Below are 14,326 nucleotides of genomic sequence, written 5' to 3' on the forward strand. Positions count from 1 at the left end.
CCAGGAGCTGACGCTGCTGCCTCTTGCCTCCATTGTGGGTGGGGGCTGGGCAGACCTGGCCCAAGGCTGTCGGGTGTGGGACAGAGGGCTTGGGAGGGGGGTCTGAGAGCTGAGAGCTCAGGGAAGGTGTTGGGGGTTAAGGCTGGTGAGAGCAGACTTCCTTTCTCAAACCCCCAAGGGCTGAGCCACCATGCATAACTTGAGCAGGCTGGGCACTTAGCTCTCCAGGTGTGGGACGCCCAGTGCCAGGTCTAGAAGGTCGAGGCCCAACCCTTGGCTCTCTCACTAGACCACTCAGACCAGCAGGGCCCTTCTTTCTGAACATCTCTCCCTTGATTCCTCTCTCACTTACTCTATCCTCGCCAGGGAGGAGATTTCCAGAATAAAAGATTAAAAGCCCCCTGACATTTTTTAACAAGCACAGACACCCTTCCTGTCCGTCACCCACCTGCCACCCCACCCGCCACCCAAAGCCCAGCTTCCAGCCTCCAGCCCTGTGCTCCTGATTAAAGAGGTGAGGGTCCCACCACAGTCACAAGCCCCAACGCAGAGGTCCATGAACAGAAGGCTGAGACAGAGGTGAGGGGGGCCCTTGACAGGGCGGCTTTCAAGAAAAGACCCCAACCCTGAACGAAGCGGGGGAGATAGAGGTGAGGGGCAGGTGGCAGGAAAAGACCAAGCAAGCGTGCACAGAACAGGAAGAACGAGTCTGTTTAATGACAGCAGCTGGGTCTGGTTACAAACATCAGAAACTACAAAAGGACAGGCAGTTACCCGGACAGCTGCACGAAGATGGGACGGGAGGGGACACAGGCACAGTAGCCACAGCAGCAAAACATCCTTGAGGACGATACACGTGACCAAGGGGCACACACGGGGGTCCCCGGCAACGCTGACCCAGATGGACGGACAGGACCGACTGCCAGCCAGCAGCCAGGAGGGGCAAGGGAAGGAAGGCCCTCAGCCCTCAAGCTCCAGGAGGAGATGGAGGCATCTGGTCCTGTTACCACTGCCCGCTGAGGAGCAGCCTGGACCCCCTCCCGCTGGGGCTGTCTTAGTGACAAAGGCAGATGCGGCTGGCATTCGAGGTTTCTTTACCATGGTCCCTCCCCCAGCGCAGTCATCCTGTCCAGAACTTCTGGCCCCCTCTGTCTGCCCTTGCCCATTTTGGGGCAAGTCAGGGAACCACATCCTTTTGTGGGGGGTAGAGGTGGGGAGAGCCAAATCCTTTTTGCCTGGAAGTGGAAAGCAGGAATGTGGAGAGCTGGTCAGAGAGAAAAGGCTGGGCTTTGCTGGCAAGCTGGGTCCCCCCAACCCTGCCCACAGGCCCAGATCCTCTCTATGCTGATATGGGACCCCCATCTCTGCCAGAACACTCTGTCATCTGCCCAGAAGCACAATCAGGACCCCTCACTGCCCCACACACAAATGGGCAGAACCGAGGCTTTACATGTGCCTCTGGGCCCCACAGACACACATTATAGATATGTACGTATATATATATATATATATATGTATTTATGTATAGATTGTATATAGAATATATTGTATATACGGTAGATGTGTGTGTGATACTCTAGATAGGTGGTGTGGAGACCTGCATGCTGGTTGGGCAGATAGAAACGGGGCTGGTTTACTCCTGGAGGGACTCACAGACCTGTCCCGATTCCTGCCAGCCGTGCAGCTAGGACTCTAACCGTGAGTAGAAAAGCTAAGAAGAGTGGGCCTGGCTCTTCAAGGAGGAAGGATCCCCCACCCCACAGGCCACCTGCCGCAGAGCTGGGGTCGGCATCCAGGCAGCCAGTGCCACCTCCCGGCAGCTTCAGGGGGACTGTGGCAGCGGCAGAGGCAGCCTCTTTCTGGGAAGACGAGTCAGGGATTCCTCCAGCTTCCTTGGCACCCAGAAATGGAGGTTCAAGGAGGGTCTTCAGAACTCGGCCTTCTGCTCAAGGTGCTGCCAGGGAGTGGGGAGGAGAGAGGGAGTCCTATGGCCCCGAAGAGGGCAGTGTGGCCGGTGGGCTGTGGACGAGATAGGAGATGGAGGTAACAGGTTACAAGGGGCATGGAGAGGGACCAGGGATCCTGCGGGGGCAGGGGAGAGGGGTCAGGGGAAGGCAAGGCAGGACACTATCTGCCAGACACCCGGTGTGGAGCAGTTGAAAGCAACCCACTGGACCCAAGTTCTAATTCCCTTTCTGCTGGGAACATGCTGTGTGACTTCAGGCAAGTCAGTTGGCCCATCTGAACCCCAGATCTTTTTCTCTAAAATGTGAATAATTTCTGCCTTGCCTACCTCTGTGAGAATCGTGTGACATCAACTGTGTGAAAGTGTTTCACAAATGCACAGAACTGTGCAAATGTGCGCTCTTTTTCTGTTAATTCTGAGACCCGTGCACTCTCTGGTTGGCCTGTCTGGGTACCCCCTCTGGCCACCCACAGACATTCTCTGCAGCTCTCCCAACACCCCGACCCCCCCACCCACAAAATCGCACCCACACCCCTAAGCAGAGACAGTTCAATAAACAGTGGCATCTGGCCCACCACTGCTCCCCTGATAAGAGAAGTTGGATGGAGGCCTTCTAGAACTCTGCTCTGTAACTCCCTCCACCTTCTGAACCCATCTGGACCTTGGTAGTAGGTTGGGTCTGTAGGCCCAGGCCCAGGCAGACATGCCTTCTTGGGGGCCGCACCCATGCCCTCAGGGGACCAGAGGTGGGGGAGAGTGTGCAAAGGGATGAGGGGACAATCCCCACGACTTCACAGCTGGGGGGTAACCCAAAAGTGAGGCGTCCAGGCCCAGGTGGGAGTAAGGCCCTGGGCAGTCCCTGCTGTCGCCCATCTCCATTCAGTCCACAAGGAGCAGAAATGGGCAGATGAAGAGATTTCCTCGGTTTCCTAATGTTTGGGGTTTGCCGAGATTTAAGTCCCAGGGGTCCAGCTGGGACAAGAGAGGGGAGGGGATGGGGCTTGGTGTCGGGAAACGTTGTCCATGTGTTTCTGATTCACTGGGGCTTGTGCTGGCCAGCTCTCTCTCTCTCCAGTCCCTGTAGGCCCCTGTAAAAAAAGCCCTTTTCTCTAGAAGCAGGAAGTCTTGTCTCCTGGCTGTAAACAAACTCATCTTTGGCCGCAGAGCCTGCCTGGGGAGAGGCGTGGGAGGGCGAGCCCCCTTCCCCCCACTGACCCCTCCCTGGCCCCTCTCACTGCTTCCGGCAGCTATCCTGGCTCTGCCAGCACCTTCTCCGGCAGGTAAAAATCTCCTGCCTGCTTCCCATCCACCGGGGTCTGAGGCAGGTCAGGGCCCAGCTGTGCACATCTGGAGTTGCGCCTGGCCGCAGCCAGCAGTTCCTGGGACTCCGCTCTCCTGGGGTGGTGCCGATGCGGGGGAAGGGAGCAGGAGCAAGCCGGGCCCAGCGTGGTCAGCGGCAGGAAGGTCAGGAGGCCTGGCCTCCCAGGGCTGCCCTCGGGGGACCTCCTCTGCAGAGCTGCTCCGAGGCCCGTGAGCAGGCGCTCCAGCAGGCTCCGTGGGCCAGCTGGGAGCCCGGGAAGGAGACCCGCCTTTTCCATGGGAAACTGCTGGGAATGTTTCTCTACAAACGCGTGTCCTGAGCCGCTGGCTGACCTCTGCTTCCCATTCCCGCCTCTGCTCCTTTCTCTCCTTCCTACTCCAGCCCTGCCTCCCCCTCCATTGAGCTCCCAGAGCCAGCCGCCCCTTGGGGGCCCAGGGAGGCCGGAGCGTTCCCAGCCGCCACGTCTGGGGGCCAGCCCTCCCCTCATGCTCCCAGTCAGCTGGAGTCACTGAGGCCGGCCACCCTCCTCGAGCCCATCTCCCAGGCCCTCACTCCAGAACTGGGAACCCGGCCTCCAGGGTCAGCCCAGAAGTAAACCCCCCCTACTGGTGTGCGTGAGAGGGACACCCCCACAGACCCCGTGTGGGCTTGGGCATGTGTATGCATGTGCACACGTCCTTGTGATTCTCCTGGCTCCAGCCTGGTTGAGGCAGAGGCGGGAGGCAGCACTAGTCAGCATTAGATGAAAAACAGCCCCATGTGATTGATACCCAGGGAGGAAGTGGCCGGAGCTGGCCTGGGCTGCCTCTGGGCCCGATGAACCAGCCTTCCCGTCCGGAAGATTTGGCGCCTCTCTGCCCGGGGCAGCCACGGTCTTGGGGTGCTCTGAGTACTCCCTTATTCTAGGGAAGGCGATGGCTCTGCCCCAGGAGAATTTGTTTGGGGCTCACAGCTCTGTGTGGATGGGAGTGGGGGCCCCTGGGCAAGAGAAGGCCTTTTCCTGTGGTGCCTGTTCTTAAATGTCAGACCCCAGACTCAGCCTCCTGGAAGTGTTCCTGCCCTGGCGGTCAGCCCCTGGGCCCTGGGAGAGATGGCAGACCAGGACAGGGGAGGACACGGCAAGAAGCTGCCCGGCCCACCCTCGCCCCTCCTCACATGGTGGTGTTGGGAACCTGCTGTACCCAGCCCACTTCCTTGTAGGCAGCCGTCACGTGGCTGTAGATGAGGCCACGAAGCTTGGCCCAGGCTCTCTGCGTCTCGGCTGGGAAGTCATTGGCAAATTCCTCGGCGATCACCTCCAGAATGACCCCAGAGAGGATCTGGAGGCAGAAGGAGGAAGGGGGAGTAAACGCCTGGGTGCCCTGCCCTCCACAGTCCCCAGCATCCCTTCTGTCTGGTGTTTGGCTGAAGGGATCCTTCATGACACAACAGCCTGGCAGCTTTGGGAACCAGACCCCTAAGACAAGGGCTGCCCTGGACCCAGCCTCCCCATCCTGCTGCCCGTCCCCGTCACAGCCACGCCAGGGGAAGAGGCTGGGTGGCCCAGTGGTCACCTCTGCTGCCCTGGGAAGCTCTAACAGAGGCTGAAGGCTGCAGGTGGCTGTGGTACGTGGGCTGGGGGGCTCTGGAGCGGAGTGGGTGGGTGGTGAGGTGGCGGCACCCACCGGTGACATACCTTGAAGTACACGGGCTCCACCTTGTGCTTGAGAGCGTGGGCTTTGCCCACGAGGGCGAGCACAGAGGACACTTTCTCGGGGTCGTGCAGGTTCTCCACGACAGTGTTGAGGGCCCCCATGACCCGGCAGGCGTGCTTCCGCAGCTGGGGGCTCCGCTCCATTTCCAGGGGCTCCTCCATGTGTTTGAACTGGCTGAAGTACTGCTTGGCCGATGGGAAGTTCACAAAGAACCTGGCAGGAGGGAGGCAGCGGAGCTGAAGCAGGGGGCTGCCTTGGGCCCCACCCTGAAGTGGCCAGGACGATAGGGGGTTCGGAGGTGGGAGAGGCAGGACCCAGCCCCACCCCCACAACCCAATAATTGTTTTCACCACCTTGTGTAACTGTCCCTCAAATGCAGACCCTCCTTCTGGCCAAGCTGGCTTACAACAGCCCCCTCCCCAGGTCCCAGCCCTTTCTATCCGCCAGACTTGCTCAGGCTGGCAGCTTTGTCTCCCAGGCCTCTGCCTTCCTTGCTTCTTGCCTCCTTTCCAAGCCGGACACACCCTTCAAGCCCTGCTCCAGTCACAGCCCAGAGGGTAAGAGCGTCAGTTCTGGAATCACGGGGTCCGGGCGTGGCGGTGTGTGACCTTGGGCAAGTTATTTAACTTTTCTGAGCCTCAGTTTCCTATCCATGAAATGGCATCATTGTTCCTATCTTGTTGTGAGTCGTTGTGGCTTGTTGCAAGGAGTAAATGAAAAACTGCACGTGGAGGTCTCAGCACAGTGTGGACATGCCGGCTCAGTAAATGCCGCCCTTTATTATGATACAGTTAGAGCTCTCTTTAGAAACAAAGTAACGGTCACCCAGCCAAGGAAGGGAAGAAATGAGCCTCAGTCCTTCTCCCAGCTCAGTCTCTTCCCTCTTCACTACCCTGCTTCCCTCCTCAGCCCACAGCAACTATGGAGCGGTTCATTTAATTAAAGATCTCGATTGATTTTACCTACTGTATATCTCACCTCTTGAACAAGTCTGTGCACTTCTTGGGGCAGACCCTGGTCTTTCTAGCTCTACTCCTCCCCTCTCCAGTTTATCTGAAACTGTCTAATTCCCCCAAAATATCACTTTCATTAGGTCACTCTCTCACGAACATTCAGGTGCTCCCCATTGTCTACGTCAAAGTCAAAACTCCTGAACCTGGGAGTCCAGGCCTCTTACAAACTGTCCCACACCCACTTCTCCAACCTCAGGTCCACACTCTCCCCTACACTCAACCCATCTCGCTCCAGCACAACAGCCTCACTCACCATTGGCAAAACATTCCTCGGGCGTGCCAGCCTTCCCTTCCACATGGTGGAATGCCTTCCTCACTCTTCCCCGTGTCAGCCTTGCCTCTCCCTGAGCGCCCAAGCTGGCCCAGGGCTACTGCTTTCCCTCGAAGGCCGTTAGTGGGTTCCCTGCCACCATTTACTGCTTCCTCCCCTTCTGCCTGTCGGACTGGTTGTGAGACCCAGCAGAGCCCCCGCACCCTCTGACCCATCACCCCGGCCCAGGGCCCTGCAGTCTGCAGGATGACGTTGATGACATTTGCACTCCCTCTCCCAGCCGGGGCTGGATGTCACGGAAGGTCCACACAGACTCAATCAGAACTTACCGAACTTAACTGAAGCCTCAGAAAATGTATGAAGTGTCTTGGACCTGTTTTTTCAGGTTGTTTCACACCTTTGGAGTGACCCCCTTTGTGATACCAGAGAGAGCTGATAATTTGCCAAAACAGCCCCTTGGCCAGCATTCGAGTCTCAGATCTGAGAGCTGGAACAGATGCAGAAAGAGCATCTGGCCCAGGCCATGCCTTTGGGTGATGAAGCTGTTGCTGGCAGGGGGGTGCGACCAGGACACAGTGCGTGTGGAGACCCGGGAGGGCCCCTCTAGGAGGCCCAGTGTGACCTCCTCTGCAAACCACTTCACAGCCTCCTGTCTGCTGAAGTGCGAGAGAAGTCCCTCCCGCTCGCTATTTCACAGGTATACTGGTGAGGACAAATGAGGTGATGAGTCTGAAAATACACTGGATTTTCTGGAGAAGCACTGTAATGAAGGACAAATGTGAGAAACCCAATCTGGACTTAAATGAGGATCTCAGACTTCAGGGGTTTTACACTGCAGTAAAAATACTGATTTCTACTTGCCTGGTGCGTTAAAATGCGCAGAGCATCTCTACCTGTTATTTCATGTAATTGCCACGACTAAGCAGGTACTATATCCATTGTACTGGTGAGGGAAGAACTGGGAATACTTACTGAGCACTTAGTATGTGATCTCATTCATCCTCACAATACTCTCCTAAGGTTGGCACTGCTTTATCTCTGCATTCTGGATTAGGAGTCGATGCCCAAGGTTGCCTAGCACAGTAGGTGGTGGGGCCAGGAAGGAGCCCAGACCGTCCTTGCTCTGCCGGCTTCCCGCCAGTGAGTCTCCTGCCCCAACACCAGTGCCGGGTCATGGTGCTGAGGAATGACAGGCCCAGGAAGCCCCTCTTCTGGACCAGGGGAGTCTAGGGGCCATGTGATCTGCTCTTTCATCCTGGCTTCTCTCCCAGCCCCTCCATGTTTACTCCTGACCCTCCCAGGCCAGGCCTGTGTTGCCAGGGAGAAGCCTCAGCAGCCAGCCCTGGAGTTCCTAAGCTCCCAGAGGCATGTGGGCTTCCAGGAGAGTCTGAAATAGGCTTGTCTGTGTGTGAGGGGGAAGGCAGCAGAGTTACAACTGGGAAGGGAGCCTTCCTCCAGCATGGGTGTTCCCTCTCGGTCTCCTCCCTGACAGGAAGTAGAGGTGTGGGGTCTGGCTCAGACCCAGAGGCAGCTCCTCCACCAGCACTACCACCGTTGTGGCTGCTAACTCCTCACTGTGTGTGTGTGTGGGGGGGGGTGAGGCTGGCATGAGCCCAGCGGGGAGGGAGGAGGTAAGAGTCAGAGGGCTTGTGTCTCAGGCCTGTCCTTGTGGATGTGTGTGAGGATAGGAGGGAGTCGTGACAAAACTGAGGGGCAGAGGACCTGAGAAGCTTATCTGTCCTTCCCTTACCCCTGCTTTAACACCCCCCGTCCCAACTGGCCAGGTCCTGGGACAGACAGCAGGAGGAGGAGAAAGAGGAAAGGAAGGCTGGTGGGACTTGGGGCTGGCAGGGAGAAGCAGCTGTGGGCCGGGTTCTCCCTCGCTGGGCTGGGCTGGGCTCGGCCAACACAGAGGTGGGGTCAGGTGAAGTGTGAGGTTATCAGCTAGCCAGATCTAATTGATATCTCAGGCCCAATGCCTCCCCCAGCCCACACCCAGCCCCTTCTAAGAGTCAGGAAAGGGGAGCCAGAGGGGCACAGAGAGAGAAGGAAAACCTGCCGAAAGCTCAGACTCTCCAGAAATGGCTCTGCCCTCGGTGTTCAGGTCCTTCCTTTGTAACCCCCATTCCTGGGGAGGTTGGGGGGTGCCCCAGGAGCTGGATCTTGGACACATCCCCTACATGTCCTCATTGGCAAACGACAGGGGTTGGGACGGAAAATCTCCCAGGTCTGTGGACTCTGCTTCATTTCCTCTTGGCGACCTGTGTGTGCACCCTGGTGTATCCCGAGGCCTGGTGGGCCCGTGTGTGCCGACACACAGCTGAGAACAGCCCTCCAGGGATGCAGTCTGGCGCATCCGTGACTCCACTACCCACCGTGAGCTTGTGTGGGTGCTCGCACGTGCAGATCTGCGTCTCCGAATGTCTGATGGCTTCGGGATCTGAAATCCCCTCTTAGCTTCCCCATCATCCCTGGCTGTGTTTCTGGGCCTGGGAGCTGTGGAAATAGCTGCCCCTTCCTCAGGAATCCTCCTCAAAATCCTCAAGACTGCTTCTTGCTCTTTTTCCTCCAAAATCTGTTTCTAAGTTAGAATCAGGGCATATCAATACGGAGCTGGGTAAAAGGGAGAGAGAGTACCGGGGAGAAAGAGGAGCCAGAGACGGGCCAGGCCTGGGAGACACGCATGCACTTCAGCTGTCCTTTCCACAAGCGAGGTTTCACCCTGTCTTCAGATAGTAAGATTGCCCTGCTCTGTCCTAGATTTGACAGCTTCCCTCCACCAAGGACAAGGGGTTGAGAGTGAGTGTGGTCTGGGGCCTCTCTGCCTGCACCCCCAGGGACCAGCACGTGTGGGAAGAGAGCATGGATCTGTAGCTCTAGTCAGCTACTAGCTTGTGGGGCTTGGTGACATTAACTACATAGGAATGGTATACGTGCACCAGTGTGCAGGTGTGAATAACAATGTGTGTGTGCGTCTCTTGGGGGCATCTGGTGCCTGAATGACCCCTGAGCCCAAGACACATGTCCTTTCGTCTCCAGGTGGGGCTTTCAGGGTGGAGCCCTGTCTCCTGAAGCATCTCCCTTTCCCTCCACCAAACTCAGCACAGATTGTATCCTAGGGACTGTTTGCTTCTCCACTCACCTGTGCCCGGCTTGGGAGCACCCTGCTGGTCCACCCCCTTGGGGCAGGAAGCGGCCAGGTGGGAAACTGGACCTCAGCCATCTACTCCTTCTGACCTCCATTCTCTCCCCCTTTGCTCTGTTCTTCCAAGGGGCTTTGAATACGGAAAGAGGCTGAGCTGGAGAGAGGGGTCTGCTCCTCTTTGTCCGCCTTCTTGGCTGAGCCTCAGTTTTCCTGTCTCTAAAATGGGGAACCCCCACTGCCCCCATGTGAAGGGCTGGTAAAATGTGTGTCCATAACAGCTTGGCTGGGGTCGCTGGTGGGGAAGGCATGGCTGCCTGAGCTCAGAGTTCTAAGGCCGAGGAGAGGAGGGGGACGGAGGTGCCTTCCTTTTGCGTCTGGCTCCTAGTTCCTGGTGAGCCCCGCGCCCAGAGCTAGGAAGGGCTCAGCTAGGGTTTCGCCCACCCGAAGGCGCCCCACGCTGCCTGCACCCCTGCCAGCCCGGCCCCAATCACAGCTGAGGAGGTGGCGCCGGAGCTCGGATGGGGCCGAGCCCGCCCCTGCCCGGAGCCGCTGCCGCCCTCCCTCCCCCGGGCCCGGCTAAGCCGGGGCGACACCTACCTTACCAGGATGGCCACCCCCACGTCCTCGCAGTTGGCATAGAGCCGGGCCCACGTAGCCTGCACCGCCTTCCTCTCCGCCTCGGACAGCTCCTCGCTCCGCTCCCTGCGCTCAATCTCCATCTCGCCCGGCACTTTCTCCATGAGCAGCTCCAAGCCCAGCCCGGCTTCGCTCGGCGGCGGCGGGGCGCGGAGCGCGGGGCGCGAGGAGCCGGGGCCGGCTGCGTGCGCGGCGGGCGGGCGGGCGAGCGAGGGGTAGAGCGCGCCGGAGGGAGGGAGCGTGTCTGTCTGTGCGCGCCGGGTGTGTGTGTGTGTGTGTGTGTGTGTGTGTGTGTGTGTGTGCAGGGTATATGTGCCGGGGGGCGGGGGACCGCGAGCGGGGGGCGGGGATGTGGTCTGCTGGAAAAATGTTAAAAAAAATAAATCCGCTCCAAACCCCCAACCCCGCGTCCGTGAGCCAATTCTGGCAAGGTGAAGACTGGGCGGGGTGGGGGCGACGCGGCTGGCGCCCGCCCACCCGCAAGGCCACCGCGGAGTTTGAGCGCCGGGCGGGGCTGGGGCGTAGGTGTGGCGGGTGTCCTGGGGGGTCTCGGGAGGAGGGGGCTGTCACGCGGAGCGGGGCGGCGCGGGCCGCACAGGAGTGCGCCCCGGCGGGTGCGAATCTGGGGGCACCGTGTCCAGGCTCACGCTGCGGGCAGTGTCGGGGCGTGTGCGTGTGTGCACCCTTCACGCGGCGGGGAACTGACTCAAAGTCAAACACTCCCAGGCATCTGCGGCGTGGCCGCCCGCCCGAGGGGGCGGCCGCGAGCCCCTCCAGCGGCGCCGCGGTCCGAGCGGAGCTCCCGCTCGCTCTCCGTCTCCCCGGAGCCAGCCGCTGGGGGCCGCGGCGCCGCTCCCAGAGTTCTGGACCCCAGGCTCTGGAGAGTTTAGGACTGGGGTCGTCTCTCTCCTGGAGTGTCCCTGTTCCAGTACCTTACTAGAACCCACCGCTGAGAGGATGGGAGAGTCGAACTTGAGCGCCAGAGGCCTGCGCCCCCCTTTCCTTCCGGCCAGCACCCCTTCCCGCTCGGTGCACGCACATGGCGTCGGAAAGAAGTCCCCGGGTGGCTTATTAACGACACGGGCAGGCAAAAAACAGGCGCTGCCCCGAAATTCTGGCCCTGGTGAAGCAAAGTCCAAAGGAGGCAGCCGGGCAGGGCAAAGCGGACCTGGGAGGGTCAAGAAGTCTGGGGGAGGCCCAGGCCGCTGGAGACATCTCAATCACCAAGGCCCCGATTAGGGAGGGGTTCTGGGGATGGAGGAGACAAATTCTTGTCCTAGTGGCCCTGCTCAGAGAGGTGTCAGCGGGATAGGACCAGAGGTGGGGACTATGCCTCTGAGAGCCACAAGGTTCCCGCTCTGCAAGCAGCTGCGCAGTACTGGGAAAGCCCAGTGCCACCTCTGCCTCCCAGTGAAGCCTGATGCTGGACCAGGGCTGCAGCATCTGGAACATGTGGGTGTGTCCAGTTCTCACTAAGGCTCCCTGGTGACCCTGCCCTTCTCAAGACTTTGTGTCCCTCTGCTCAAGTTCTCCAAGAGGTTGGCCCTCCTCTTCAGCTTTGGTTTATGTGTTTATTTTAAAAATCACATTTCAAAGTAGAGAGCCCCAGCGCAGGCCCTCCCTGGAGCTCGGGGTTCAGGTTCCTTACTGGAATCCTGGGCAGAAGGCCTCTTGACACTGCCTCCATCTTAGCTGAGGGCAGGAAAATCTAATGCCTTCTTCTGGGAGTCTTGAGGGGGCATGGAGGACAGTGGGTGGGTTCAGTTTCTTACATCACTCTCAGACCCATGTCCTCGTGCTTGTCCCCGGCTGCTATTGCCGCCTGGGCCAAGACTGAACACACCGTGCTGGGCCACTTCACAAAACTCCTCTGATAGTTTCCCAAAGCCAGTGCAGTGGCCTTCCAAATTGCTGCCCAAGAGGTTCCACTGGGATGTGGAAAGTAGCAGAAATCTTATTTCTATTTACTTTCATCTCATCCTTTACCAGGTTTATGTATGTCTATGGTGCAGGACTGTATTTTCACATTAGTACAGTACATATTTACAAGTGGATGCATATATCTATTTCATGAGTGACTTTTACTGAAGAGGGTGTGTAATCAGAAACATTTGGAGAGAAATGTCCAGAGTATAGATCTGAACTTAGCCATCCTTTTACTCCCTGGCCTCCCTTGTCTTTCTGGCTTCATCAGCTAATATTCTTCCCCTGTCCTCCTCCCCACCCCCCATGCCTCCTGTGACATCATTGCTCTGCTGCCACTCAACTTCCAGTTGCTGGAACATGCCCTGCTGTCTGCAGCCCTGGCAGAGTCTTCTGTCTGACCACCCAGCCTCCTTTGAGCAGCTGCAAATTCAGATGCCCCCAGCTCCTCTTTGAAGGTTCCGCTGATGCTTGCAATGCCCAAAGTGCTCTGCAGGTGCCTTTAATTGCCTCAGTCACTCTATTGTGGTCATCCCTTTAACTTGCCAGTGCACTTGTCTAGACTATAAGCCCCCTAAGGGCCAGGCTCAGGTCTTAGCCATATCTACATCCAGAATAGACTGAGGTTGATTTACCCTGCCACAGAGGAGGACAACCTGGGCCCAGTGAGGTTAATCAGTCTTCACAAGGTCAGGTCTGCTGACCCCACTAATCAGCTTGAGCCTCCTAATCCACTGCCAGCAGGAACCTCAGGACACACAGTAGTGGCTTGGGAGAGCTGGCAGGGGCCATTTTGGCCTTCTTCTGCAGACTTGGTCTGGGAGGGGATGGGGCAGCTGAGCCATGTGCACCACCCTCTTCCTGCTTAGCACCTTGGCCATGCTCTGGCGCCGCAGATTCGCCAACCGGGTCCAACCGTGAGAAACTGACTAGGCCATGGGCTGGGGTTGGGGGAGAACTACTAGGCTGGGCTACAGCAGAGCTGAAGGTGGGCAGGCGCTGCCTGGACCTCCAGGGAGGCTGGGAGGGATTTGCAAGGAATCCCTGAGGGGCTCCCCCACAGAGTAGGGGGAACTTGGAGCTCTTCAAAGACACTGGCTGCAGTCTCCAGTCCCATAGCCCAATGTGGCTAGGTCTTGCCAAAAAGCAGGAGAGGGGATTTGGGGTCTGGGCACTGCCCACAGTTCTTCCTGCCTGTTCTTCCCTCCCACAGAGAGCCCAGTGGAGTGAAGGAGGCAGTTAGGGGCAGCAGCTTGGAAAGAGACCTCCAGTCCTCAGGCAGGTAAGGCAGAGGCGAGTCTGGGGTGGAGGAGGGAGGGTGCTACCAAAGAGGCTGCCGCTGTCCCCTGGCCCTGTCCGTGATGAGCAGGGGTGTGTGTGTGCTGTATGCTAGCCCTCGCCCCAGCCACGCTGTTCCCTGTATGCCTGGTGGGCAGGCTGACTGTGTTCTCCAGTTGGGAATGGGAGCCCCCAGCCTCTCTGGACCAAAGCTGCTCTGCTTTGCTTGTCCAGGTGCAGGGTGGTCCCCAAGGTTCCTTCTGTCAGAAGGTGCAGGGGCAGTGGAGAGAGGGATGAGGCAGACGCAGCTCAGCGTTGCTTTGCTCGCCTTCCCTCCCCCGTCCCTCTCTCGCTGTCTCCGCCCAGCCTCAGCGGCTCCACTGCCTGAGCCTCCAGCGGGATTCGCTGTCCAGTCCCCAATAGGAGGCGCAGGAGGAGCATGACATCATCGGCTCTGAGCGCCATTGGCTGGGCAGCCCCTGGGGCAGGACACTGTCTCCAGCAGCCAGAAAGTTAACTCTTCCCTAGGCTGAAGCCATGTGGCCTTTACAAGGGGTGAAGTTTTGGGAACTTCCAGACTTTTCTTTCCCTGGATGACCAGTGTCCTTTGATGATAGGGGCTCTTATGCCTCAAAAAACACTGAAAAATCAACAAATATTTATTAAGAACATACTGTTTGAAATGTTCTTTTGTGCCTACGGACCCACCTACTGCCGGAGCCCTATCTGAAGAGTGACATTCTCTCCTGTGGGAGCGTCTACTAGTCCCCTGGCACTGCTTCTCTCGCTCCTAGTGAAACAGAGTGTGACACCCTCGGGCTGCAGGGCCCCTGGAAGGAGGGTGTCTCCGGGCTCAGAAGGCTGAGACAGTCAGCATGCATGCATGCCCGTGCACTCCCATGTCTCTTTCAGGGTGTGGAACCTGCCTGCGATATGGCCCTTAGCTATGTGGAGACCTGGTGAGCTGAGAGAAGCTGAGGCTTTCTCTGTGTCTTGGCCCCTGATTTCTCAGGGGCCAAGTCCGGGGTCCACCAGGTTCCGAATGTCAGAAGGCCCACGGGGAAGCGGTGGGCATGTGC

The 14,326-nt window shown here is 58.3% G+C and overlaps 2 protein-coding genes across 2 annotated transcripts; one reads left to right on the forward strand and one right to left on the reverse strand.

Annotated features, from left to right (window-relative positions):
• Positions 1-694: 694 nt before the first annotated feature.
• CYGB (cytoglobin) lies at positions 695-10,279 on the reverse strand. Its single transcript, XM_058559436.1, has 4 exons — positions 10,008-10,279; positions 4,963-5,194; positions 4,443-4,606; positions 695-2,019 (listed from the first exon to the last, which is right to left on the reverse strand). Exons 1-4 carry the CDS (start codon positions 10,148-10,150, stop codon positions 1,986-1,988), a joined length of 573 nt encoding a protein of 190 aa, XP_058415419.1. The 5' UTR covers positions 10,151-10,279; the 3' UTR covers positions 695-1,985.
• A 2,533-nt stretch (positions 10,280-12,812) lies between these two features.
• Positions 12,813-13,635, forward strand: PRCD (photoreceptor disc component). Its single transcript, XM_058562062.1, has 3 exons — positions 12,813-12,886; positions 13,183-13,251; positions 13,614-13,635. The coding sequence occupies exons 1-3, from the start codon at positions 12,813-12,815 to the stop codon at positions 13,633-13,635; spliced, it is 165 nt and encodes a 54-aa protein (XP_058418045.1).
• The last annotated feature ends 691 nt before the right edge of the window (positions 13,636-14,326 follow it).

This window comes from Diceros bicornis, chromosome 18 (genome assembly GCF_020826845.1).
Source record: "Diceros bicornis minor isolate mBicDic1 chromosome 18, mDicBic1.mat.cur, whole genome shotgun sequence".
Lineage (NCBI taxonomy): Eukaryota > Metazoa > Chordata > Mammalia > Perissodactyla > Rhinocerotidae > Diceros > Diceros bicornis.